This window comes from Neodiprion lecontei, chromosome 5 (assembly GCF_021901455.1).
Source record: "Neodiprion lecontei isolate iyNeoLeco1 chromosome 5, iyNeoLeco1.1, whole genome shotgun sequence".
Lineage (NCBI taxonomy): Eukaryota > Metazoa > Arthropoda > Insecta > Hymenoptera > Diprionidae > Neodiprion > Neodiprion lecontei.
Genome location: NC_060264.1, coordinates 8,980,414 through 9,004,816, shown reverse-complemented (window position 1 = coordinate 9,004,816; position 24,403 = coordinate 8,980,414). Strand labels below are relative to the sequence as shown.

Here is a 24,403-nt window from a genome sequence, read left to right as displayed (position 1 = left end):
CGCGCCTTGTATGGACGCGTCGCGACGCCACCGTTTGCCAAACTTTCTATCCAAATTCACGGAAGCTTGACCGTGGCGAAAAATCGGGCATTTCAAGCTTCTTCCTCCCCTTCCGCCACTTGTTCGACTAATGTAATGACATTTTTTTCGCACCCCAATCGCGCTGTGAACGCCTTCGCAAAACTCTGTAAAATGTCGTTTTGCCATCCTCGAGTTCTAAGGTCATGGATCACGGATAAGGTGGCGATTGGTTCTCCTCGGTTCTACTTATACCGGGAAAATCTCTTGAAACTTGAAAATCAACTACGCATGCGCCAAATAATTCAATCTCATTGGTCGGCGAAATCTTCCCGCGGCGATATTCTTGTCTGCGATGCAGGCCGGCCAACGTACGCAAAATGTGTAGGTTTGAATTTTCAAAGAGCGTACGCATTAAATTCGGACCGTTCTTTGAAGAATCAACTTTCCGACCCGATAAAAAATGCTTCCCCAAACCTTTCCGAGTCACCGCCTCAATTATTTAAGATTCTAACCTCGAAAATTCGTATCAACTACATCGCCGGCAGAAACAGAGTTTGACAGCTGAAACTCGGGTTGGCCGGCCTGCATGAACAGCCGATAAAACTCGCGCATGCGCGGTCGATTTTCAAGTTTCAAGAGATTGTCCCGGTTTGTTTCACGTTGTACGTATGACTCGCGGTAAATCATCTAGAAAATCGCAAGCCCGAAGGCGCGGTAGTCGCGCAAATGTGATAATAGGTTTTTCATGTCAACTTAGCAGGCCGCACCTTTCGACCCATTCAGTTGTCGCCGGGAATTTATATGTACAAGTGCGATTGACGGAAGGTGTTGATGAAACATATTCAGGCAGTCGGATCGGATTTTTCACTTGAATTACTCTATACCTCGCAATGCCTGTAATTACCTGGGGGAAATAGTTGAATATACACTGACTAATTGAACGAATTAAATGGCGATAGGTGGCAAATATTGTCTCCTGGGCGTGCCGATACTTTGATCAAATGGGTGCGACCTGGAAACAGCGTTTCGACTTCATCAAGGTCGATTAACATTTTACGCAGTATTTGTAACAACTTCGTTCGATGAACCGATTCAGCTTCACTGCTTTGCTCGCCATGCCCGCTTTGTGTATGGCTGGCGTTCCGTTTGGAGTTTTGCGAACACTGAGAAAAATTTCAATAAAACAGGTATCGTTAAAAAAAACTGTTTGAATATTGTTGGAATTGCAAAAAACGAGGTACGCGTAACCATTTTGCGCTATCGTCGATCCTTTTTCGGTAATTGCAACGCAAAATCAGTTTGTTCGGTTGACTCGACTTTTTTAGTTAAACACGACTTTATCGTCAATTTATTCTTGCACAAGCATTAAATTTTCGCAGCAGTTACAAGAAAATCTAGTAACAGTGATCGTAATGAGAAAGAATAGTAACGGATACACGGACTTTCCGGTTACAGCTAAAAAACTAATTTTCATTTTCTACCTAAAACTATATTTTTCGAGTGTGGTAAAAAATGAAAATAGTCAAGGACTGAGCGGTAAACGGAGCTAAAAATTTCTCTCAGTGAATCTTGCCTTCTATTACGTGAGCGAAAAATGGACGCTGGGACAGGTTGTTTTCGTTCCTTTTATTTATTCATTTTTTTTCTTCTTTTTCTGGTGATCGATCTCGAAGCGACAGACAGACATCCTTGCGCTTGTAAAACGTTGGAAATCTCGACGCCCTCGGTAATATTTACGAGGGCCACGGAAGGCAAACGCATGCAACGTTAAATGGTTCAGGTATTTAATGAAAAAGTTGTCGTCGATCTCGAGATGCGTGATACCTTGGCTACCTGCTCTGTTATTAAATATTGCAGAATACCTACGTAAAGCGTTTGAGTTACTTTCTCGAATGAATAATCTAACAACGCGAGGTATACCTACAAGAAATTAAAGGCCTCCTACTTGAAATTCACCATTCGGTTTCTTATGATTTCACCAGCTCAAGTTAGTTTACAATTAGCCAAGTGTTCAACCTACGGCGGTTGATCTGTTTCAGATCAAAAATCTAGCCCTGAATTTAATCGAGATATTGCAACGGTCAGAATTTCACTGTCGGATTTCAGTCAAAGTTTCACGAAATTCGTATAAAAATTCGTTAATTCACGAACGGCACCGACTTTTAGGTCAAACAGTACAATTTACTTTACTTTTCATACGCAAATACGGTCACGCCTTCTCATAACCGAAAGTCTAATCCATCAACTGGATTGAGACATTTTGAGAGACGTGTTTCCGACCTCCGCTAAAAAAAACTGCTAATTTTAGTGCCAATTAGTCATTTTACCCTCCGTACCTGCCTTAGGCTCGTAACGTCGAGCGAAATTAATCGACTAATGGATGTTTGTCGGTGTTCGCGTATCTCGAGGCAAAGTGACATGTAACGAGTGCAAAAATATAATTGAGTTGTGATACGAATTCTCCGACATATAGTCGGGTAATTAAACGAAACCCTACTCGGTAGTCAATCAAATTCTTCAATCAACGTCGGCTAGTTTCAAAGCCTGTGGAAAATTCTCTGAAACCCGAGTAAAGATCACCCAGACGAGACTTGAGAAGCATCCTTTCCTCGTTGGGTTTCTTTCTTTTTTCATATCTTTGTGCCTCGATCGATAGTGTACGAATCCTCAATAAGCTACATAACTCGTCGGTTTTCGTATGCGGAGAAAAAAAGCATCGTACGAAACAAATGAGTATTGGATAGGCCATAAATATCATCTCGTGCAAGACTCCCAGGTCTTTGACGAATACCGCTGAAGCACTGCACAGTGTGCCTGCAGTCCCGACTTCTTAACTCTCTACGTCTTGTAACTGCATTTACCATTTACTGACCGCAGTATAAGGCGTTTTATGTCTCGAAGAGGAGGATGAAAAACTTGTCTCCTCCGGCACAGTGTGCTACTCCACTCACAGTCGAAGCCGAGGATACCAGTATTCATTCACCGATATGGAAAAACCAGTCGATTCATTCGGCCAGGACCGGGCTGGCAAACCGTCTCGTTGTAACCCAAGCCTCAGAAATGCATCTTGAAGAGTATTATTCGAGCGATGATTAGTGCGGCACTTGAGGTATTTTCACCGTTACACAGTCCGGAAATTCGCAGTTTTTCAAGTTCCTCTCGCTGTTACCATCAACGGTTAATTATCCTTCTGCTTTTTCGTACTTGGCGAAGTACTAATCCGACAATTCGTTGGTTCTTCGAAGCTCACGTTATCTACTTAACGAAGAGAATATAAGAAACGAGATATCGACGCGTTGGTATCTGCAAATCGAATATGCGCACGTGCTGTGAATCAGATTGATCATTGATACCGTTTGTGCTCGGAATAAGGCGAGACAAGATGGGACTGGACGGTTCTCTGTATGGGTGGGAAGGAGTCCCTACAAGGCTTTTGTCACGTGACTAGTGTCACTCCGTACGCAGGGTCGAGGTATCCCATTCATCAGTTCTTTGCCGGTGCCATGCATCGCGACACTTGGCACGGTTAGATTATCTAGGCTCGATACGAAACGCGAGGATCTCGGTCGAGGTGACCGGAGGAAATCCCGCGAAGGTTGCCAATTACCATTTCAATATTTTATCATCACCAAATCCACCGTTCTCTTCACGTTTGCGGAAAATGGACTGCTTTCCTCAGTTTGCAACTGTTTCACCGAGCACTAAAGTTGAAGATCCGAAGTATTTTCTTGACCGCGAATCGGAGTGGTGTTCATGAAAGAGGCTCTCTGCTTTGGTGGTCTCCATTTGACACGATTAGCTGTCTGGAATCTCCGTCTCGTTTTTAGTCTGACTTTTGCACCGGGGTAAACGATTGACCTTGACACGCGGTATGAGTCGTACTTGTTCCTATGTAATACCAACACAGATAAAATCTGTTCCACTGGCAAGGCCGCGTCTCATGCGGGTAGTTTTCAAGGGCGAACGTTTGACGACGCGAGACCGCGTTTGCAGGACCGTTATTTTTATCTTATCCACGTTTTGGCCACGTGTGTCGTCGATAGATCCTAGTTTACCGACCCAACGCCCCAAATCTCTCGCCTAACAGACAGCCAACCACAAACGCCACTACGTTATATTAGTGTATCGTATTTCTTGATACTTTTTGGAACGTGCTTTACCAGTTATCTGACCTTGTTTGGGGGCGGTTCCTATCACGCGGCACGAAGGGCGTTTCGGGTTTCGATGAAGATCATCTTTGCTAGGGGGGCGTATCTGCGTTTTGATAAAAGCACCAGTGCTCGACGTCAGTCTCTGGTAACATGTAATGCGTATACTCGATTAACCGTTTGCGACTTACCAACAAAAAAAAGGTTGGCCGGCGAAAACTATCCAACGAAGCTTGAATTCTATAATGGTCCACTGCGATTGTTCCGATAATTGACAATATTTGGTTACAATTAATACGAAATAACCCAAGGAGAATTGCCGTTTTTCCTCAAGTACTCTCTGCCGATCAACACTAACACAATATTCAGTTATGGGTGGAAAAAGTGAACCAGTGGAAATCTGGCAATGTTAGATTAAAATCGGATTCGATTTTTTTCCTTGACGTAAACTTGAGTGTTCCGTTAGCCTTCAAAGTTGTATCATCGGACGTCAAGAGGTTCAATCATGTAAAAGTATCTATCGACTGATGGCCCCTTACACAATTAATAATTCACGAATGACGCTTATTTTGTAATCATCTAAAACCTCGCGCCGATTAAAAGAAAAAGAAGAAATCTCCCGTAATTCAATCTCTTACTCCTTTAATTGCGTAAGGCGTTTTAACGCACTGCGCATTATTGAGTCATCAGAATGGGACTTTATTTGGTATCGATAGATTGGGCATGTCGTTTGCTGTATCAGAATTTCTTATTTCTCAATCAACGGCTTTTGCCGCTACGCCGTTTTGCTCGACGAAGCTCGACCCTGAATACAGAAGGCAATGATCGCTGATTCTCGTAACACTGTCAACCAATTTCAGTCTCACACAGACCGTGCAGTCAGTTAATGGCTTACGCAGCATACGATGCATGTATGCATACGTAACCATTTGACGACGTTGTTTCGTTGTTGCGTTTTATTTACTTTTCGCTCGTAGCAGTCATCCGATGCACGTCGGCCTTTGAATGGAACCGAATGAGATAACTTCCGGCTAGCATAACCGGCGGTGCTTCCTATCTATCCCACGATTAACGCAAAGACCTCTGGTCTAATTTTGTTCCACCAAATCCCCTGGTTCTTCACGTATGAAAATTATCCATTTCCCACTTGTCACCCAGCAAATATCCATCGTCCTGTCAGCGCGGCTTCTGGCAGCCCGCGTTTGCCTCGAAGCCGTCTTATAACGCGGCCATTCTCTGTATCTGTTTCTCCCGTTCTCCGCCGCTCGGTTATTCCGCCCCCGGAAATACAGACAAATGACGCGATCCTCGGTCCCGTTTCGATGGCAATCTGGCCAATGACTCAACCGGCAACTCCCAATGGCCATATTAATTTGGCAATGTCCTAGTTTCACGGTGCGATATAACTATACCAACCTCTTCTCATTTAGGACGTGCTAATCGACTCCTAAGGATTTCGGAGCACACGCAGTGTTACCAAAATACTGCTCTCAGCCTTGGGAAGACCGAGGTCAAAGCAGGTGGTTTTTTCGATTGGAATCCGTTCGTCGGTAATTTCGGAAAAACCTATTCCTCTTTCTTGGTTTTTCCTCATTATTATCCCTCGCTGCGACTCAGGTGCCTGCCTTCCTTCCTTACAAACGAAACACACGCGATATTCCGTTCGGTATCTCGCGAGATACTTAATGATCTCACCTAGTGTACGTAATCCCGGTACTGGAAAATATGTCGATGGGTACCTACTCGGCGTCGTATAGGTACCCATAACTTCAGTGAAAGGAAACTGGTCGATTACTCGATACTGCTGCAATGACGGCATTGCATTCAAAAACAGCTGGTGACATCAACTCGCACATAGCGTAACGTATCGCGTGATCAAGGATACTTCTATTCCGCGTTTTTCATCCTTCGAACAAGTCTAGGGTCGAAATCGCGAGCGGGTCGTTCGAGTTGGTCTTGATGTGAGTACACCTCGCAAATGTCTCGTTCAACGGCGTTCCTCTTCTCGTTGCATGACTCCTCCCTGAAACGTTATCTTTACCCTGGTGTTATTGCCCGTTAAAAGGAATTCACCGTTAACCGACGGTAAGGCCTTTACCGCCACGCCATCCACGAAGAATGAACGCCGCCGGCGGAGCTTGACCCGGTTTCGTGAGATAAGGATGCTGCGCTGCAATGGACCGCAGGTTTTTTTCCTTTCACTGGATTTCCGTAGGAGACGCGTCCAAAGACTCGGTGACAACCGTCCACTATCCGCCCACGTTTATGCTTTGACGCAAACCGATATTCAAATTTTATACTTCAAAGCTTACTGCGCTCATCGCGTACGCGCGGAGATTCTCTATACGTATATTATAGTAACACAAAGAGAAAGTATATTTTGACTCATTGATCTACAAGTTTCCGGATGTGGAGAGGAACGAAACCCGCTTGAATCATTTCGACGTCGGTACAAATTTTATTCGTGTTTTTTTTTCTTACTAAGGACGATGCACACTCGCGAATCGCTCGTAGCCGTTCCAATAACACCTTCAAGGACATCTGCCAGCAAGGTTTTCCGTAGTGGTGCTTTTACATGTGCCTCAGTTAAAACCGGCGGCTTTGGTCCTCGTCGGGAGGAATTTTTTACTCCTAATTTATATCTTCCGGCCGTAGTGCGCAAACTTCTATCGCGCTAGTGATCGGCCAAACAGTCTCTGGATCTTCTACGGCGTGCCGCAACGTTGATTCATCGAAATATGGTGATTTTTCGGAGAATCGCCGTTAAATTTGTGTCGAATCGCTAATTTGTGGTCACTAATTAACGTAGGTGTCGAGTTATGTTTGTTTCGTGAAAAAGACTTCGGTTTTCGGGATATTTTTCTACTACAGTTTCAGCATATTTGATCCGAAATCTTAAAGGTCACGATTCACCCAATATTCAGGAGAGCATTTAAACGAAACATTGTGTGTAAACACGCGATTCACGCAAATATGCATTTTCATATTTCCTTGAACATTTGCATTGTTTTGCAAACTTTTTACGCTTCTTCAAAAACTGAAGAATGGTAAAATATGAATTTCAAAACTAACGAAAAATTCATGTTCAAGAGCTTGATACCCACAAACGATATTTCAATGCGAAAATATCCTACTTTGATAGTACTCGATAAAAATGCAAAATTTTATTTTCTTCTTCGGTTCATTTTTACCGTAAGAAAACAGCCCGTGTTGAAACTCCCCAAAATTCGATCTCTCCGAGACAATAATGCCCCCACGTGTATATACGGGGGAACATCGATGCACGTGTATTTGGAGAGCTCGAAGATACGCGTACCCAGATGTTCGAAAAGTCTCTCGCCATCCGCGCGGTCTATATTACCAACGGATCGTGTAATACAGTACCATCGAATTATCGTTGACATTTCGAAGTACGTAGGATAAAGGAAAAGACACACTCCGTTCGCTTTGAATCACCGAACATTAAGAAAAGACAAGCAAAGACGCGAGGATAGTTTCGAGTGGGATCTTGCTCGTCTTCCTTGCTCACCTATCTAGTATCGATCAATGCATATGGTAGGTGTTTCGGTGCGCAACCACCAACATGATGATCACCAATGCCGAATATGGCCGTTCATCGTCATCTGTCACATTATGCCTCCTCCTCGTACTCGGCCTGTATCTCTGTCTCTCTTGTCGCGGTGCCCACGCCGCTTCTATTCTGATCTTTCTTGGTCGTCGGCAATCGTGGCATATCCAAGCAGTCAGTAAAACGTGGCCCGTCTACCGAGAACCACTTCTTCGTTACACCTCCAAGATTTTCGCGAATCGCGCGGTGATATCGAGTTTGTGAAAACATCTAGTAAACCGATCGTCCTCCACGGTGCCGGTGATTGTGGCTCAGATCGTACCTGTGACGGTATCGCAATGTCATTACACCATGCTCCTTGGATTCCTCGAGAGCTTAACCCGATAGACGACCGCCCCTACGCTTGATATCATTCTCTGGCATCGCCCTGGCACTCGACCCCCGTCGACCCCGGATCGCAAGGACGACCGTCAAGGACTCCTCGCCGGTGCTCGAGAGATGGGACGACTGGCTGCAGGCGGGTCAGTAAGAGATGACTAAACGAACCTAACGAACACCGATGACGTTGCTTCGTGGATCTTTAGTGTGTATCGTAGTGTTGGTAGTGTTGCCCGTTCTGCTACGGATCGCAAGGATTCTGGCCAACAATTATGGTCCCTTCTTCGCTCTCCTAGGAGCCCTGAAATTGGCTAGGTAGGATAAACGACACGGCGTGACCGGTGCCATGTGCCTTTCCCTTACACTCTTCTTTTACCATCTCCAGTGCCAAATATCATTTTACATCATTCGTGTTTTTCTTTATTTCGCATTACGAATCACGTGTCGCGTTGGAATTATCACGTTACATGCAAGAAACAGCACATCCGCACGATCGTGTCAACGACGGAGATCGCGCCTTCGATTTCACCGTTTAAATTCAATTCGATCTTTTGTTCGTTCATACCCAGCGCACCACGCGTGGCGATGACGATCCATCGTGAGATCTACACCCAACAAATTGCGCAATTTAGAATGATCTCTCAGGCTCGAAGACGTCGACACGGATTGGCGAGAGTATGGATGATAGTTTACTCCGGAGTTAACAACACGAAATCCATCTCGCTAAGGAGACTGATAAACGTCTCACGTTGCGGCGTGTGGCCAAGCATTTTTCACATTCCTGATCAATCTTAAGACCAAGGACGACCACTCGATGCGAACGAGGAGCGTGTATCCGTGCAGCATACCGAGGATACGTACCGATTCATCCAAAGGTTTATCTCGTAGTTAAACTTCGCGGCACCTGCGCAACTTTGAATTGTTTCGTACAGATCAAGGTCAAGGTCAAAGTGAAGGTCACCCACGTCCTGTGGCAGAATGTACCAGAAGGCGTTGAACGTGTCCGAGTTTTGTACGTGTAGATCGTTGGATACCCGAATGATTTTTCTCTTTCGTCGAATGACAAGCACGTGGGCTTTAGATTATTTTTTGGACAGCCTTTTTTTTCCGCTAAACATTTCCTATCGCGTAAACGGAACGTTGGGATTTCTGGCACGTAGAAATTAAACACTAAACTGTAAATACGATCACCTTTATATAGAACTGACGTAACACGCATATGTGTGTACGGATAAAAGCTGGCGGAGCATTGCGCAAGTCTCTTTTCAACGTCTGAGAATACAAATTTATACTCAAATTCTCGGTTAAAATTATAGGTTTTTGGAAATCGTTTCGCGTACGCAGATGTTTCACGTGGAAAATGAAATGTGCTTTTGTCGCGGACGCTGCGATGTTTCTCGGCTGGTGTAACGTATAACATACATAGGTAGATATATCATACCGCGGAACAAAGACGACACGTTGACAATGAAAAACATAAAAATGCTTTGCTTAAATTGGACGTATTGCTCAGACGGTACGGTCACGAGAAGTTCAAGACTTGGCTGCTTCGGTAGCCAAGTTTTTCTGACTCGAATGATTCTACTGCGAACCAATTAGGACATGCCTATATCTTGCGGTAAATCAACGGAAGTGTATTTGCTCCTCTTTCCAACTTTTTATTGTTTAAAAATAATTCGCAACGGGTGACTAAGGAAAATGCACCAGAATTTATCATTGTTTTCTTTCGCTGTAAGTCTCACCGTTCCTTGCTTACATGTTATATTATGAAAAGTGACATGCTCTTCGCTGTGTGTACAATGTGTACAATGATTCGGCTGACTGTGACGCCTTAGCACGATTTTTGCACGAACTTTCGATACGACTTGAAAGTATTTAAAAGTGAGAATTGCTCCGTACATTATTTGTACAGCAAGTGGTATTTTTGTTTTATGACCCGAACTTCTTCGGAATATATCCGAATTCCTCAAGAAATAATCTTAAGCTGAGAATCGTTTCTGCTCAAACGTTGCGAAATGTATATGGAAAACGAAATAATAGACAAGATATTTCCCTTGTCAAGGGGGCATATATGAGGAGATTGCTGAAAAAGTAAGAGAATTTTCAATTCGATTAAAGTTAGTTTTATTGAAAAGTATATATATTGAGCGTAATTTAAATATTTATTAAAATCGGTCAATGAGAAGTATTAAAATTAACAATTTTGCTCGTTGATTTAATTTACCTTGTTCACGATATTTCGAAAACGGCTCTATCGATTTATTGCTAATCCGGATACAGTATTCCTAAACAGTTTATACGCTATAACAGTACTTTCTGTTGGTAGATTCTAGTAAAAGAAAAAATGAGGATAAAGCTTGATCTACATACTTTTGAATAAAATAAAACTCCAATCGAATCGAACAACTCGTTACATACGTAGGTATAAATTTGCAAAATTCACGTACTTTTTACCGCCTCATCCTCATATATTACACTCCTTTAATTAATAGGTTCTTAATTCCTTCTATCGGGCATTGCGTGGAACAATTAGATTTCACTACTGAGAGATCAGTAGCACGTGATAAACGTTAAACCACGAATTTCCTTTACGGTAGGTGTTGACTCAAAAATAGATTCAGTTCTTTGACGTTGTTTCTTCGCGATACGCGATTTATAATAAAACGTGGCGTTTAGAGGCGTGAACAAAGCGTCTGCCTATGCCAGCGGACTGCGGAAAAAAGATCATCAAGGTTTTCCTGGAGTCCGGAGCTCTCGTCGCTGACGGCACATTGGAGATATTATTTACGCTCTATTCGCTTGAGTATTGCAACTAGGTATCGTTGTGTAGTATTGGTAAATACACTTGTAGCCGATATCTTGTAACGATTCTCGGAAGCGTTTTGCTCTTCAAAGACAACCTGCATGTAACGAGCTTAATGCGATTCGACTTACGTATTAACGAGTACTCGCGTATCTCAAATCTTCACGCGATATCCCTGCCTAACCTTTCAGCGGCAAAGCGGAAATTAACACGTCTCGGTGCTTCTTGGGTATCTCAGTCCGACGGGAAGTGGTTTTTCCTTAGATAACGACTGGCAAAATGACAATGTCGCGAACCTGATCGACCACCAGTGTCAGAGGAGCACGCAGTTTGCGTCGGACATTCGCGATGGAAGCGTCTAAGAAGATGATTAAATTTCCCTGCGTATTGTTGAAAATAATAAGGTGATGAATATTCGCCGATTTGCTTACATACGGTATTATTTATCGCTCAAAATATCGCTATATAGCGAGTAAATTAACTATAGCGATCGTAATTAAGACGGATTCTCCATATGATTTGCGTTAATTATTCATGCGGTTGTTGGAAGATATACAGAGTCAGTCGAAGACCAAAAATAAAAAAGACAAATAACGAATTACAATTGACAAAGGAACTGGAAAGCTTTCCACGTACACACATGTGCATGTTTATTAAGTGGAGCGGAGTTTAACGTGTCACAGTTCACAAACTGCATTTCGCAATTATCAGAGAAACATACAGCGTGGAAAAAAAACGTCATGATTTTTACCAAACCATTATTTGTGCATGTAATCTAAAGGTTCAACGAGTTTTGTGAAAATCACTTGTCGAATTCTATTCTGTCGAAGTTAGTAACGTTATTGTAACGATTCCTGCTGAGGAAAAAGCGGAATTGGTTGGAAAAAAAGTTCGCCTCAACAGGATCATATCCCCCCCCCTTATGTTCAAGCGTTATTTTTATCATGAAAGTACTACAGACCAAACGATTTGTTTCCGAATTGAAGAAAACTATGAAAACTGCCTGAGATCGAAACAGGCCAAGTTAATTAAATTTCGCTGATTTCATTAACGATGATCAGATTATCTCGCGACTTTCGTGCATTTTGGTGAATTTCTCGTCTAAGTTTATCGTGATTTGTTGCAGGTCAGCTTTGCAAACGCTTCACAAGGTGTCCAGCAAAGCTCGAGAGCAGAACTATTTTCTCGGGGGTTTGTCCCATGACTGGGTCAATTACTATGAGCAACGGATCGAGAGTGACCGCTCGTGCCTCAACGAGTGGCACACAATGGATAATCTTGAATCCCGCAGGCCACCGTCTCCGGACAGTGAGCGCAGCAAGTGAGTAGCGATCGGCTGTTTTTCACAAATTATATACCTTATCAAAAAGTCCGGATTATTTCCTTGGTCAAAATAGGCGATGAGAAATTTAAATAACATCACTTAGGCTCAAAATTGATACTTAGATCGTCATTATACGCTTGAAGATGATATTCTTTTTTCTACAGGAATAGTAACCTAGTGCAAAATGCCGATTGGTACTCTGCCAATATTATAGTTGCGTTTGTTGACGCTTCTGGCACCAGAATTTACTTGTGTGTATAAATAGAACATAACTTCATAGGTGTCCTTCAATTATTTCCAGTTTCTGCGTCTATTGCACTCACAATTATTTTTTTTTACATAGCTACAAGTATAATAATATGCGCGTTTATTTTATTCGATGAGTTAAAATAAAAGATAATTCTCAACAAACATAGCCAGAATACAGGTTGTAGTGACTAGATGATGCTGAAATCACATCTGCAGATGCACGGCAGATTTCTTATAATATTTATTCTTTTTTTTAACCAGACCCAGGGAGAGAGAGGAAACTGAGCGTGTTATCAGATCAACTTTGAAAGAGATCATGATGTCCGTTGATCTCGACGAGGTAACCTCAAAGTACATCAGAGGTCGTCTCGAGGAAGACCTCGACATGGATCTCGGAGAATTCAAACCATTCATTGATCAAGAAATGCTAACTATATTGGGGCAGATGGATGCGCCAACCGAGATATTCGAGCACGTTTACCTCGGCAGCGAATGGAATGCTAGCAATTTAGAAGAGCTGCAAAAAAATGGGTAAGAAAATACGTATTTTCAACGATTTAATATGCATCCGTGTTTTACTAGCTTAGATTCACTTTCCAGTCTCACGTATGATGAAAAAACTCCAAAGTTTGGAATAAATATTTACCTGAAATTGGGAGTGTCATTTTGGTTAATAACCGATTATAATTTTTCAGAGTGAGGCACATCTTGAACGTTACAAGAGAAATCGACAATTTTTTCCCAGGGATGTTCAATTACTTGAATGTCCGCGTTTACGATGATGAAAAAACGGATTTGCTCAAACATTGGGATGACACGTTTAAATATATAACGAAGGCGAAGAAGGAGGGTTCAAAAGTGCTGGTTCATTGTAAAATGGGAGTTTCCAGGTCGGCTTCGGTTGTGATTGCCTACGCTATGAAGGCCTACAACTGGGACTACTCGCAAGCACTGAAACACGTAAAAGATAAACGAAGCTGCATAAAGCCAAACAGTAGTTTCGTATCGCAACTCGAAACGTATCAGGGCATTTTAGATGCCATGAAGAACAAGGAGAAATTACAAAGGTCCAAATCTGACACGAATTTAAAGTCACCGACGATGGTCAAAGACCAAGTTAAGAAGGAAGAAAAAGTTGACAGTGTTGATACCGATAATCTACTCCAAGCACCTGGTACCGAATTAAAACGTAACGGTCAGAGGCCGAAAAGCTGGTCACCGGATGCAGAAGTTTCGGAAAATATGCTCCCTGCCGGTACGTACAATTATTGCCTTATTCATTCATGAACTCTGCCAAGGGATATAAAAAATTAAAAACAGTTCGCAGCTTGTATTTATCGTAACAATTTTCATTTCGTTATGTAACAAGTTGCAATTAATTTCGAAACGGAATGTTATTTAAGTAAATCTTTACAGACGAAGTTGCAGTTTTCTACCACACAAAACCTAACGTGTACCATGTAAATACATAGTTTCTACTCTGTTTTAATAGATTTTTTTTTATCTACTGTTTTCATAGTTTATACTGTCGAGCGCTAGATGTCCCCTTTTATTGCGACATTCTCATCGTCGAAACAGAGTGACAACACAAAGCCAACCACCGTACATTACGATCTCACACGGTTTCTAACAAATTGTTTTTATTTCTGTTTCAGTGTCTTTATCGCAATCGCTTGAGAGGCTGGATAATACCGGTAGTTCGGAAATAACGCGAGAGGATTTGCTGCGCGGTACGAATACGAGTAAAAGCGCGGAAGACCAGGAGGCGAGGAACGTCCTTATGCCGTGCGACAACGGCCAATCGTACAGTGTTTCACAAAATAAAATAGTTCACCTACCTGGGCCAGACACACCGAGTGTTAAGCACAGAGTAAACGAGCTGGAAACTCAAGGACAGAGGAGAAAAGGACTGGTTTTGAACCTGACGAACCAGTTCGAGGCAGCAACCAGCAAACCTTCATCCCCTGGTTCGGATTCCGACGTTAAACCACTTTCTCAAAGCCCGCCTCCACCCTCTTGCGTCGGCGAGGCGAATGAAAAGCAAGAAAACCCGGATACCGAAGAAGCGTGGGACCCAAGTGATAAGCAGAGTGATAAGGAGAGCCTAGTCTCGACACAAACGACTCATCCAACTGGAACAACACCGTCTGCAATTAACAATAGTGAATGTCTAGTCTGGACTGCATCGGCAGAATATAAAACTAACACCGATTCGAACAGGGATACTAGTTCTAACGGGGTAGTGACTATTAGTGAGAGTGAGTGTATTGCCGGCCAACCAACGGCCGTTTATCCAAATTTAATCAGTCGACGGTCAAGGAAGGACGGAGACCCGTTCAGCACGCAACTGGACAGGGTATTCGACAGGGAAGAAAGGCGGGGCGAACCGGCGAGGGATTCACCGAGTCGTCAGAGCTCCTGGAGCAGTTACGACAGTGCGGTCATAATGGACAACAATTCGGTACACAGTTCGTGGGCCACGTTGCCATCGAGAAACAGTTCGTGGGGGTCTTACGACATGCGACCTTCCGACCCGCTCGGATCTAGTGGTTTGTTTCCTTACGACAAGGAGGAAATACCGTGGCATCCTGGTACGGTCAAGAGAACGAAACAAAAACTTGAGGAAAGCACGAGCACCGTGAACAAAAGAGTCTGTACACAGGATTCGGACCCTGACGATAAGTCGGAGCGGCTCACGGCGGGTGATGAGGACGCTCCCGTCGAGGCCTACAACCCCGTTCTTCTTCATTATACAGCCTCGCCAACTCCCAGGCGGAGGGACTCGCCTCCCACGCATGAATCTAGTCCGAAAATTGGAACTGTCAGGGAGTCAGCAAGCTCTGCTGGAGGGATAGACATTAAACCTGGAGTGACGAGCGTTAGAGCGCTGGGAAGATTGTCGACAAGCGCACCAGCTCCCTCGTCATTGTCCTCGGAATCGGACCTGCCCTCGCCGCTGAGATCGTGCAGGTCTGAGAGCGAAACAAACTCACCGTGCGTTGTGAACACTTCGCAATGTCCCTCGGTGATGCATCACAAAATGGTTTTGGAAAGTTTGAGCAACAAATCAATGTTCAATAAGCGGTGTCTCTCCGTCGACGACTCACCCGAGTTCGAATGCCCCAGGAGTAGTTCCGGCATAGTGAAGAATCTTAAAAAAGAATTCGAGGCCAAGTCAACGAAGCCTGAAAAGAGCCCTGAGAATAACGAGCCTGTTGAAGTATTGCCTAATACTCGGCAAAAAAAGGATAACAAGATAAGGAGCTTGCCGTCGTCTCCCGTCATCGCTCATAACGATTCGAAGATCCGATGCGCGTCGGTAAACGGTTCTAAGGACAAGGACAAGGACGCGAAGAAGCAGGATGTCGAATCACCACAGCCGGAAACTGCCGAGGATTTATCCGTGAAAGTCCTGGTCGGAAAATACGAATTTGCAAAGCCAGAACCACGAAGAACCTCGGAGATACAACTAAGAGTTCACAAAGATAAGGATAAGGATAAGGATAAAGATGCAATGGAAGTTCACCCACCAGCCAAGTCTAGAATAGCTCCGGAATTGTCGAGGAGATCCGCGCCCATAATGATAAATCATTCGCCTCTATTTCCCGAGGCGCCAGAAGCGCCGGGAAGGCCGCCATCGGTTCCGTCACCCAGCGTCGTTGTCGCAAGCGTCGTTGCAAAGGCAGCAAGCAAAAAGCAGCAGCAACACGGCAGATCACATCCTTTGGCTATGCTCCGAGTTAGACCCAGGCACAGCAGTCCAGTTTACAACACTATGTAAAGAAATACTTGAAGGAAAAAAAAACGGAACGTTGACTTCGTTATTTTTATTTTCGAATTTTCAAATTTATACATGCTGGTTTATTTGTTTTTTTTTCAATTTTTTTTTGTAAACTTTACTCTTATTCTCTATCATAGTGATGTAGAGGAATGTCGTAGCTATGGAGTTATATGCTCTAAACACCCCGGGAGTATGTTACTTGTAAAAAGAATTATCGTGTGATCTCTTTATTATGTATGTATGCCAATACGCTTTGGCTGCGAGCTAATGACAATGGCTCAATTATTAATTGACAGAGCCAAGGTGTATCTATATCTGTTTCAAATTGATATTACATGTTTTTCGTGTCAAAGATATTTTGCAAAATTTGAATCATCATTGTTGCTCTTATGATTCGAATTTATGTAAAAAAATAATGTAAGTAATTGACTATCTTTCTATCGCTATAACAAATAGCGAAGCATTGAATTATCGTAACCCTTTTTTCTCTGAGACACGATAATATTACAGAATATTGGTGATTAATCACTGAACAATAACCGCGAAAATTTGCAAATCACCAAATCATTTGCAAGGTCGATCCAATTAAGGTGTAAGTTAGATTTGGAGCAACCTGAAGGGAAACAGATCAGATATCTTGGCTCGTATACGTTCACTTAAAATAAAATAAGCTAGAAATGCAACAATACAGTTATATGTATGATTATGAGCGAAGGGAAAGAGGTCGTGTTAAGCATGGAAGTATGAAAACTGGTATTCCTATGTCATCTCGTCATAACTCTTAGTGGGCTTGGAATCAAATAAGCATAGAAAAAAAATATGGTGCGATATGTTAAGGACAATTAAATTACCAATTCGGAAAGAGGAAAATATAATGAGTTTTCAGAATCAGGAGGCTTTGATGTTGGTCAAGTGGCGAGCGCTCGGACAGGCTGTGAATGTAACGTCTGAGCCTCGTGTGCTTTGGTATATACTGTAATGATTTTCTATTAGTTTAATTTTTTTTTTTTTCTTTGTTCTCTTTTCGTTCCCACTTGTTTTCTCTTATCGGTTTGTTTCCAATTTTTTTTCAACTGTAATTAGTTTCTACTTAATTTCTCCGTGTGGAAAAGTAATTCACCATTGATCGTTCGACATGAAATAATAAAAAAATTTTTTCAACCGCCATGTATTCGGAACTGAACGATTGCACAGTGATGAAAAACGACTATGAGACAATGTAAAGAAAAAGAGAGGGAAAGGGAGAAAAAAAAAAACATCGTACACTGTTTAATAATTTATAATGACTAATGTGATTAGAAGCACATGATGTGAAGTGCATAGCGTTTGGGAATGAGAGTAAGTAATTTAGCTAAACAAAGTTTGTGTAGACGTTGTGTATGTTGAGTATGCACTGTGTGACTGAACAAAAGTAATCGAGGCAGTGAGATTAAGAATCATTTGATTGAAAGAAAAGAGGTTTTTTTCGATTCTAGGATTATTTATCCATGTAAATATTTTTAAATATATCTAAGTTCCTTGTGGCTCTCTTCTGGCGAATCGAGGAGAATAAAAGATTCAACGGAGTTAGGTTTTCACTTTAAATCTGTGTATAAAATAATAAAGTAATTACCTGTGTAGAGAAGATAGAAATATTAGCTGAATTTAGAGGCGAGCGAAAAACGTAACGAGAAAAAGAAATGGAAAATAACGAATTTAAATTTAGATAACTCACGCTGTATTTAATAATAACTATTTCTTATTAATACTATAAGAGATATAATATTATTTACTTCCAATACGGATTTTTGTTTTTTGAAAAATTTCAATAATTTTTTTGTTTCTCTTTCGTTTGTTAACTTTGAAAGCTTATAAACAGCTTGTATTTGTCAATGTAAATATAAATTGTACGATTTTTCTATCCCAATGCTTCAACTATTTGCGTATTTCTTAATTATCTCATATTATTATGATCCTATACACTTGACACTCCTGTTACTTCTACATCATTGTAATCTATACCCGGAATAATTCGACTCAGTTTAGAAATTTGATTCATTCGAAACCAGTGTCCTCTACATTTGTTACAATCATTCAAATTACATTTTGTATGCCAAAATTTCTCAACGGAAAGTACACTTCATATGTAAATCTTGAAATATGTACAGTAATTAAAAAACAAGCAAATAGAGCAATGATACTTAAATTTGACAACACAAAAGCCCTTTTTATTGAAAATCTAATGTTTGAAACATATCATCGCGATTTAATTTAGAGACGAAATTTTGGAATAAAGTTGAAAATTTTTATATGTCTATACATACATACATCATGTTTCTACTTTTAACGCATAAAAGTTCTGTTCCTTTTTTTTTTGTGTTTAAAGAGTTTTCAAATCGCGCTTCACTATCAAAGACCAATTTTATACTATACAAAACCTGAATTCGACAAATTTTAAACTCTACTATGACGCATAAAACTATATTGACTAATATATCTTATATATATATTTTATTACCACGGTGACGTGTCAACAGAATAATGAAACAAAATTTTAATGAACTTACAATTAGAATATCTGATCGAACGCGTAGTTGAACAAGATTGTCTCAATTTAAGGGAAAGAAATCAAAACGAAATTTCCGGGAATAATGGCTTACTACAGAAATGAGACATTTTTCTCCATTGGAGCAAATTTCGGTCAATCAGTGTTGATCGATAAGCGTTTAAACAATTCGTGTCACTATCGATGCCGACAATAGTTCAGCATGTAAAAAGTGACATGCTCACATGAAGTATGCACCAATGTCATCTTTCCAAATTTACATTTATCACCCTATATATGTGTCGTCTCGTTAACACATTTCATGCTATTTCAAGGCGGACTGATTCGCTCTTATCTGCAATCTATTGCACGGATGCAGAATGAAAATAACTCCCATTTGTAAAAGACTATGTATACTATCGAATTTTTACAAATTAAAAGAAGTTTTTTTTTTTTATAAATCTTTTACCTCCTCGTCCAGAGTCAGTTGATAACTGACAACAATTCTTAGTGCGTAGTATTCGACTATAGTAAGTTTTTTATACTTAATGATGAATTGATGCGCTCATTTTAGGTACCCCCCCCCCCCCCCCCCCCTCTCCCCCCTCTCACCCCACCTCGCGGTTTCCTCTCCGTCATTGCCTTCGATTCCTACCTTTGTTCCCAATCGCTTAAGTGTGTGTTTAAACAATAATAATGATAATGATAATAGTAACGATAATTATAACGATAATGATAGAGAAAAATGAAAGAAAATGAGTAAAAAAAATCTACTGTCTTAAAAAATCGTGCGTTGTTCTGTATAAATTTTGTACCATAGTTTGTATTAAATAAAATACATTGTTCATTGCTTGAGATACAGTAGTTTTTTTTATACATATAGAAATAATTACTAACATTTCAATAAGCGTTTGTACTCGTTATAATGACGATTTTACAAGATTTACGTGTAACATAGTTCTACTCAGTGTTTCGCTGTTTCGCAGTTTTAAACGGTTGTTGTTTTTTCAGTCTTATCTAGTACGAGAATGTTCGATGAACTAAACTGATGCTCGCTTAACACATCATTATAGTTGTACAACAGAACATTTATCTCGTCGTATTTAAAAATAGAATCTTATCGGGCGAAAAATTTTTGTTGCAAGTTCTATTTTTCGCTTTTTTTCCGCCACCTCATTGGCGTATAAGTTGACACTAATTCTGGGTAATAATTCATTACCCAACATCAATTTCGTATATTTTCTTTGCGGAGCAAAAGGCCATCCTTGGTAAAAGGGGCATATCATTTATCTTCGAGCGTTTAATGCGCTTTGTAGGTCCGATTGCCAAATCAAACACTGCACCAGGAAAATTTCTTATGGATCCTACAGTCTGAAAAGATAAAAAGGAATTCATTATATTGTGAAAAGAATATTGGAAACATTGATACAGTATAATGTATAAACATTGTGTACAGTATGCATGGTTTTTTTTATCTCTTATATCAACAAAGTCATACTCAATCCTTACCGTATGCGAACGCAAATCAACTACCCTCAAAAGATTGGTCACGCCACCACCGCAAATAATAAATAGATTATTTATGTATTTTCCGCAGTACAGCTGTGAATTAAAAACATCCGGCTCGATGGTGACCATTAATTTTCCCGAACCGTAATCCCATAGTTGGAGAGGGTTTTTGCGTTGCCATGCGCAAGTTAGAATCTGCACGCATAAAATTATGATCTTTCCATGATGACACGAGAAACAAAAGTTTATTTACCTCTGCGCTAATTTTCCGCCGCACTGAGAAAAATTTCATTTGTTACAGTAACTAGAAGAATAAAAAACAGGTTGTTCGGTTTACTCTAATTTTTCAGTTAAACAAGGCTTTAACGTCAATTTATCGTTGCACGAGCGTTAAATTTTCGCAACAGTCACAAAAAAATCTAGTAACAGTGATCGTGATGAGAAAGAATAGTAACGGATGCTAGACTTTCCGGTAACAGCTAGAGAACTAATTTTCATTTTATACCTAGAACTATATTTCTCGATCGTGGTAAAAAATGAAAATAGTTAAGGACTGAGCGGTAACCGGAACTAAAAATTTCTCTCAGTGCGTATATTTTACCCTGAAATTAGTACTGAACGTTCGCGAAGTTTCAGTCAGGTCGCGTTTATAACTTATGGCTAAGAACCAGATTGTACCTCCTTCCCAGTTTTGCTGATATCGATGCCATCGCCGCACATATGAACTCCGGAAATATGTCGAGTAGCATAAGGCTGCCTGGTATCCCAGAATTGCACGGTATCGTCCCATCCACCACTGATAAGTTCATGCGCTGATTTCGGGTTGAAGCACGCACAAAATACGCGCGAAGTATGCCCATTCATCATGTCAGGTGCGTTGCTGTAAATTTTGTATCAAATATGTATAAATCAATTGTAAATTGCGAGTATTCCAAAATTTGATGAGATTAATAGTAGACGGCTGAGAAGGGGGGATGAATTTTGGGAGCTTATAACTCTACTAGAAATTATTCAATTCGATTGGGGGTCTGTTTAATCCAAAAGTACATACCTCTGTAGATCGAGTTTCATTTACATATTTTTGTCTTATCAGAATCAATTAATGGGAACTGTATCGTTGAACTATTTCGCTTGACGATATACTTTACTTTTTAGACAGTTTATCCTTTGCTGAGTTTGCCATCCGAAATTGTGTTAACACGATGACGACGGTTCGAGGTTGAAATTCGATTTTACTAACAATATTTCTAACTCTTTTAGAGGATAAATTATCCAAGAATACTATCTCGAAATTTAAAGTAAAACGGTTTCACCGTTTTTTGAGACATCGTCGTCACCGCATAACACGTCACTTTGGGAAGTGGTTGACGTTATTGTCAGTGCCAATGCTTCTCTTCACCACTTCTACTTAGGAAAATACGTAAACGAACCGCGACCTACGGCATAGTTTCGAATCAAACAAACCGCAATCGAATTGAATGTTTGTCCGTCGAGGTATAAACTCTCAAAATTACCCCCAACGGTTTCGATCAACGGTAGATGGATTTGACTATTTACCTGGCATGAAATACTCGTTCCTGTATTTTGGTTTCTTCGTCGTAAAGATAAATATTTGTATCGTCACCAACGGTCACAAACTTTGGAAGAAACGGATGGTACCCCAGGCCTAGTGTCTGCCTTCTTTCTCTTATCGTGTAAAGGCACTGCCCAGTCGGATAATGCCAGCATTTTACGCAGCCTGTAGCATCTGTTGAATGCGGAGAAAAATTGGGAGGTGTTGAGAAGCGAGAAATTCGAAAGACGCATCAATGCCGCATCAATGCCGCAAACTGAACACAAGGATTCCTGTGCGAAAATCGGGCACTAACATGTTGCGGTCAGCGTTTGGGTTATCGGATAAGATCTATTAACGGGTCGGTGTCTTATAGCAGTTGTAGGTCCAGGATGCTGGCGCATTTCGGCGTCCCGAAGAGCCGTTACATACTGGCCCGAATTGATTTTGAACATTCTCACTGTTCCGTCAGAAATCCCTGCCGCTAACATCTCACACTGTTCCGTGTAAGCGATGCACAATACGTCTTGAGACCCTTCCCTGCGGTGTTAATTTTAACGTAACAAATTCACCAACTTTCTCAAAGGATATTCTGATATTTAGACGAACTTCCAAATGAAGAGTTCTACGTATTAAAGTTGCATAGAATTTTAAGTCTACCATATTTCAATATTTACAAAAATACAGACTCCATGTGCCGGTTGAGGATTCTTTTCTACGCAAACACGATATCTCAGAGATTGCAGTCTTGCAATGAATGAAGGTCATCGTTCATATTTCGGAACTTGTTGTAGATCGCATATTGAAACGTACATTTGACTAATGATGTTGACATCTCCATCTATTTGTATTCCTTGCTCAGATTCTGCATCCATTTCTGTCGCGTTATTGGCTACTTGCGACCGAGCGAGTGAACTATTTATGGCATAGCTTACACTTCGAGATCGCTGAGTAAGTACACTGAGGGACGGTGATGGATTGCTTATTATTGAAGGATCTAGCACACTGCTGGTAGGTTTGTGTACTGTTGGCGACTGAAAACCGTGGATGACTTTCATTATGAAGCCTTTGAATCATATTTTGAACTGGCCAACGGTCGAGTTTAAACGAACACGATACGGACACCGTAGATCTTGTCATTCATTCACCGATGAGTATTATGTGGAAAGAGATCAGGAGGATGATCAAGTTCAACATGACACCGCGGTGACATTGGTTGAGGTTAAACCGAGTTTTGGGCCCTGAAGTAAATGTGCAAGCGGTGCATTTGTCAGATTGGCAAATCTCTTATTTCATAGACACTTGAAAACCTTTTGAACGCAACTCGAAAGCGGATTGGACATTAATGGTATTATGTTTCGAATTTTAGTAGTATCCGTTAAAAATTTATGTTTACATGCCTGAAGTCAACAGCACATGTTTCCTTTACTTGAAGTACATTAATGTTGCTTGTGAGTCAGTTCTGAAATTCCTGAAAACAGTATGCTCTGAGAATAGATCGAACGGATGTAGGGAACGTGAAATAGCTCGATTCTCACTATGTTTATTATTCAAAGGCATCAAAAAAACCTTGCCATAATAATAATCACCAACAGATCATGGTTACAACAGAATAATTACAGTTAATTAATCATCGGCAAATTTTGGGCTTTTTAATTTCTCGTGGAAACATGTCTAGTCTCTCTGCGAACTGCTAAACGCCTGGCACGGAAGCTGAAGGTGACCCGCCACACACAGGTTCACTACTGGCGAAAGAGCCTAGTGGCACACATGTCTGGTAGAAACTTGAGGACTTCCAAGTAATACGTTGGGAAACGTTAAGGATCTTACCGGGACGTTACCTGAAGTGAACACAAGTAATTTTTTTTGATATCCCACATTCTAAAAATGCAAATCGATATAAAAGAGAATAATTTAGGAAATTGAAAACTGAAGAGTGCTGATTGGTATAAATAAAAGTAACTATTGGAAAATAAGAAGAGTAAACGTGTTTCGCGGTACATAGAAAAATTCTGACTTTTTTAAACCACAACGATCGCAAACATTGAAAAAAGAAACAGGTACGTTATAGGGACCATTTCTAATTACCACGTAGTTTTTGATCGTTGACAATTTTAGCATTAAACCTTGACTTATTTTAGTCTATCGTCGAAGGTTTTTTCCCTCTTCAACAAATGTATCGTTCCGTTACATGAAAGAACGGAGTTGTTTCTTTCTATGATTTCATAATACCGATTTATCCCAATATTATTAGAGATTCATCTTCTCACATTAGCTCTGATATAATTCATTATCATGTTCCGATCTATACGGTTTTCAGTTTAACGGTATTCCAGCTATTGAGTTATGGTATATAAATATTTTTGTTCCCACCACTGCACTGCATGTACGCGATTAAGTAGTAAGTAAAACAGTAGCCACGATGATAACCAATAAATACCTATTCACGTTATCCCGCACCTGTCCAACATGAATGAATACCACTATCCATATAGCGTATCATTATTTCAATTTTGGAAAAACGAGGGAAGGCCTTTGATTGTCAC

General features: G+C 41.0%; 2 protein-coding genes across 12 annotated transcripts in view; one reads left to right on the top strand and one right to left on the bottom strand.

Annotated features, from left to right (window-relative positions):
* Window positions 1–17,601, top strand: part of LOC107224086 (protein phosphatase Slingshot homolog 2) — a 169,395-nt gene extending 151,794 nt beyond the window's left edge. For 8 of the 11 annotated variants that reach the window (XM_046740572.1, XM_046740571.1, XM_046740569.1 and 5 more), the window contains 4 exons: window positions 12,045–12,239; window positions 12,753–13,022; window positions 13,187–13,746; window positions 14,147–17,601. In XM_046740572.1, the coding sequence (XP_046596528.1) occupies window positions 12,045–12,239; window positions 12,753–13,022; window positions 13,187–13,746; window positions 14,147–16,272 (3,151 nt within the window). In that variant the 3' untranslated portion in view covers window positions 16,273–17,601. The other 3 variants (XM_015664007.2, XM_046740576.1, XM_046740577.1) reach the window with 3 other exon arrangements.
* A 2,025-nt stretch (window positions 17,602–19,626) lies between these two features.
* On the bottom strand, window positions 19,627–22,454 carry LOC107224074 (uncharacterized WD repeat-containing protein alr2800-like). The gene is made up of 5 exons (XM_015663989.2): window positions 22,174–22,454; window positions 21,863–22,052; window positions 20,984–21,185; window positions 20,306–20,500; window positions 19,627–20,167 (listed from the first exon to the last, which is right to left on the bottom strand). The coding sequence occupies exons 1-5, from the start codon at window positions 22,346–22,348 to the stop codon at window positions 20,012–20,014; spliced, it is 918 nt and encodes a 305-aa protein (XP_015519475.2). The 5' UTR covers window positions 22,349–22,454; the 3' UTR covers window positions 19,627–20,011.
* Between the last annotated feature and the right edge of the window lie 1,949 nt (window positions 22,455–24,403).

Excerpts from the sequence above, each read along its gene's own strand:
- LOC107224074 (XM_015663989.2), bottom strand. The coding sequence starts at position 22,348 with ATGTTAGCGGCAGGGATTTCTGACGGAACAGTGAGAATGTTCAAAATC. Across the intron at positions 22,053-22,173 it reads CCAAACGCTGACCGCAACAT|ATGCTACAGGCTGCGTAAAA; the intron begins GTTAGTGCCCGA and ends CGCATTCAACAG. Across the intron at positions 20,168-20,305 it reads TTGATTTGCGTTCGCATACG|ACTGTAGGATCCATAAGAAA; the intron begins GTAAGGATTGAG and ends TTATCTTTTCAG.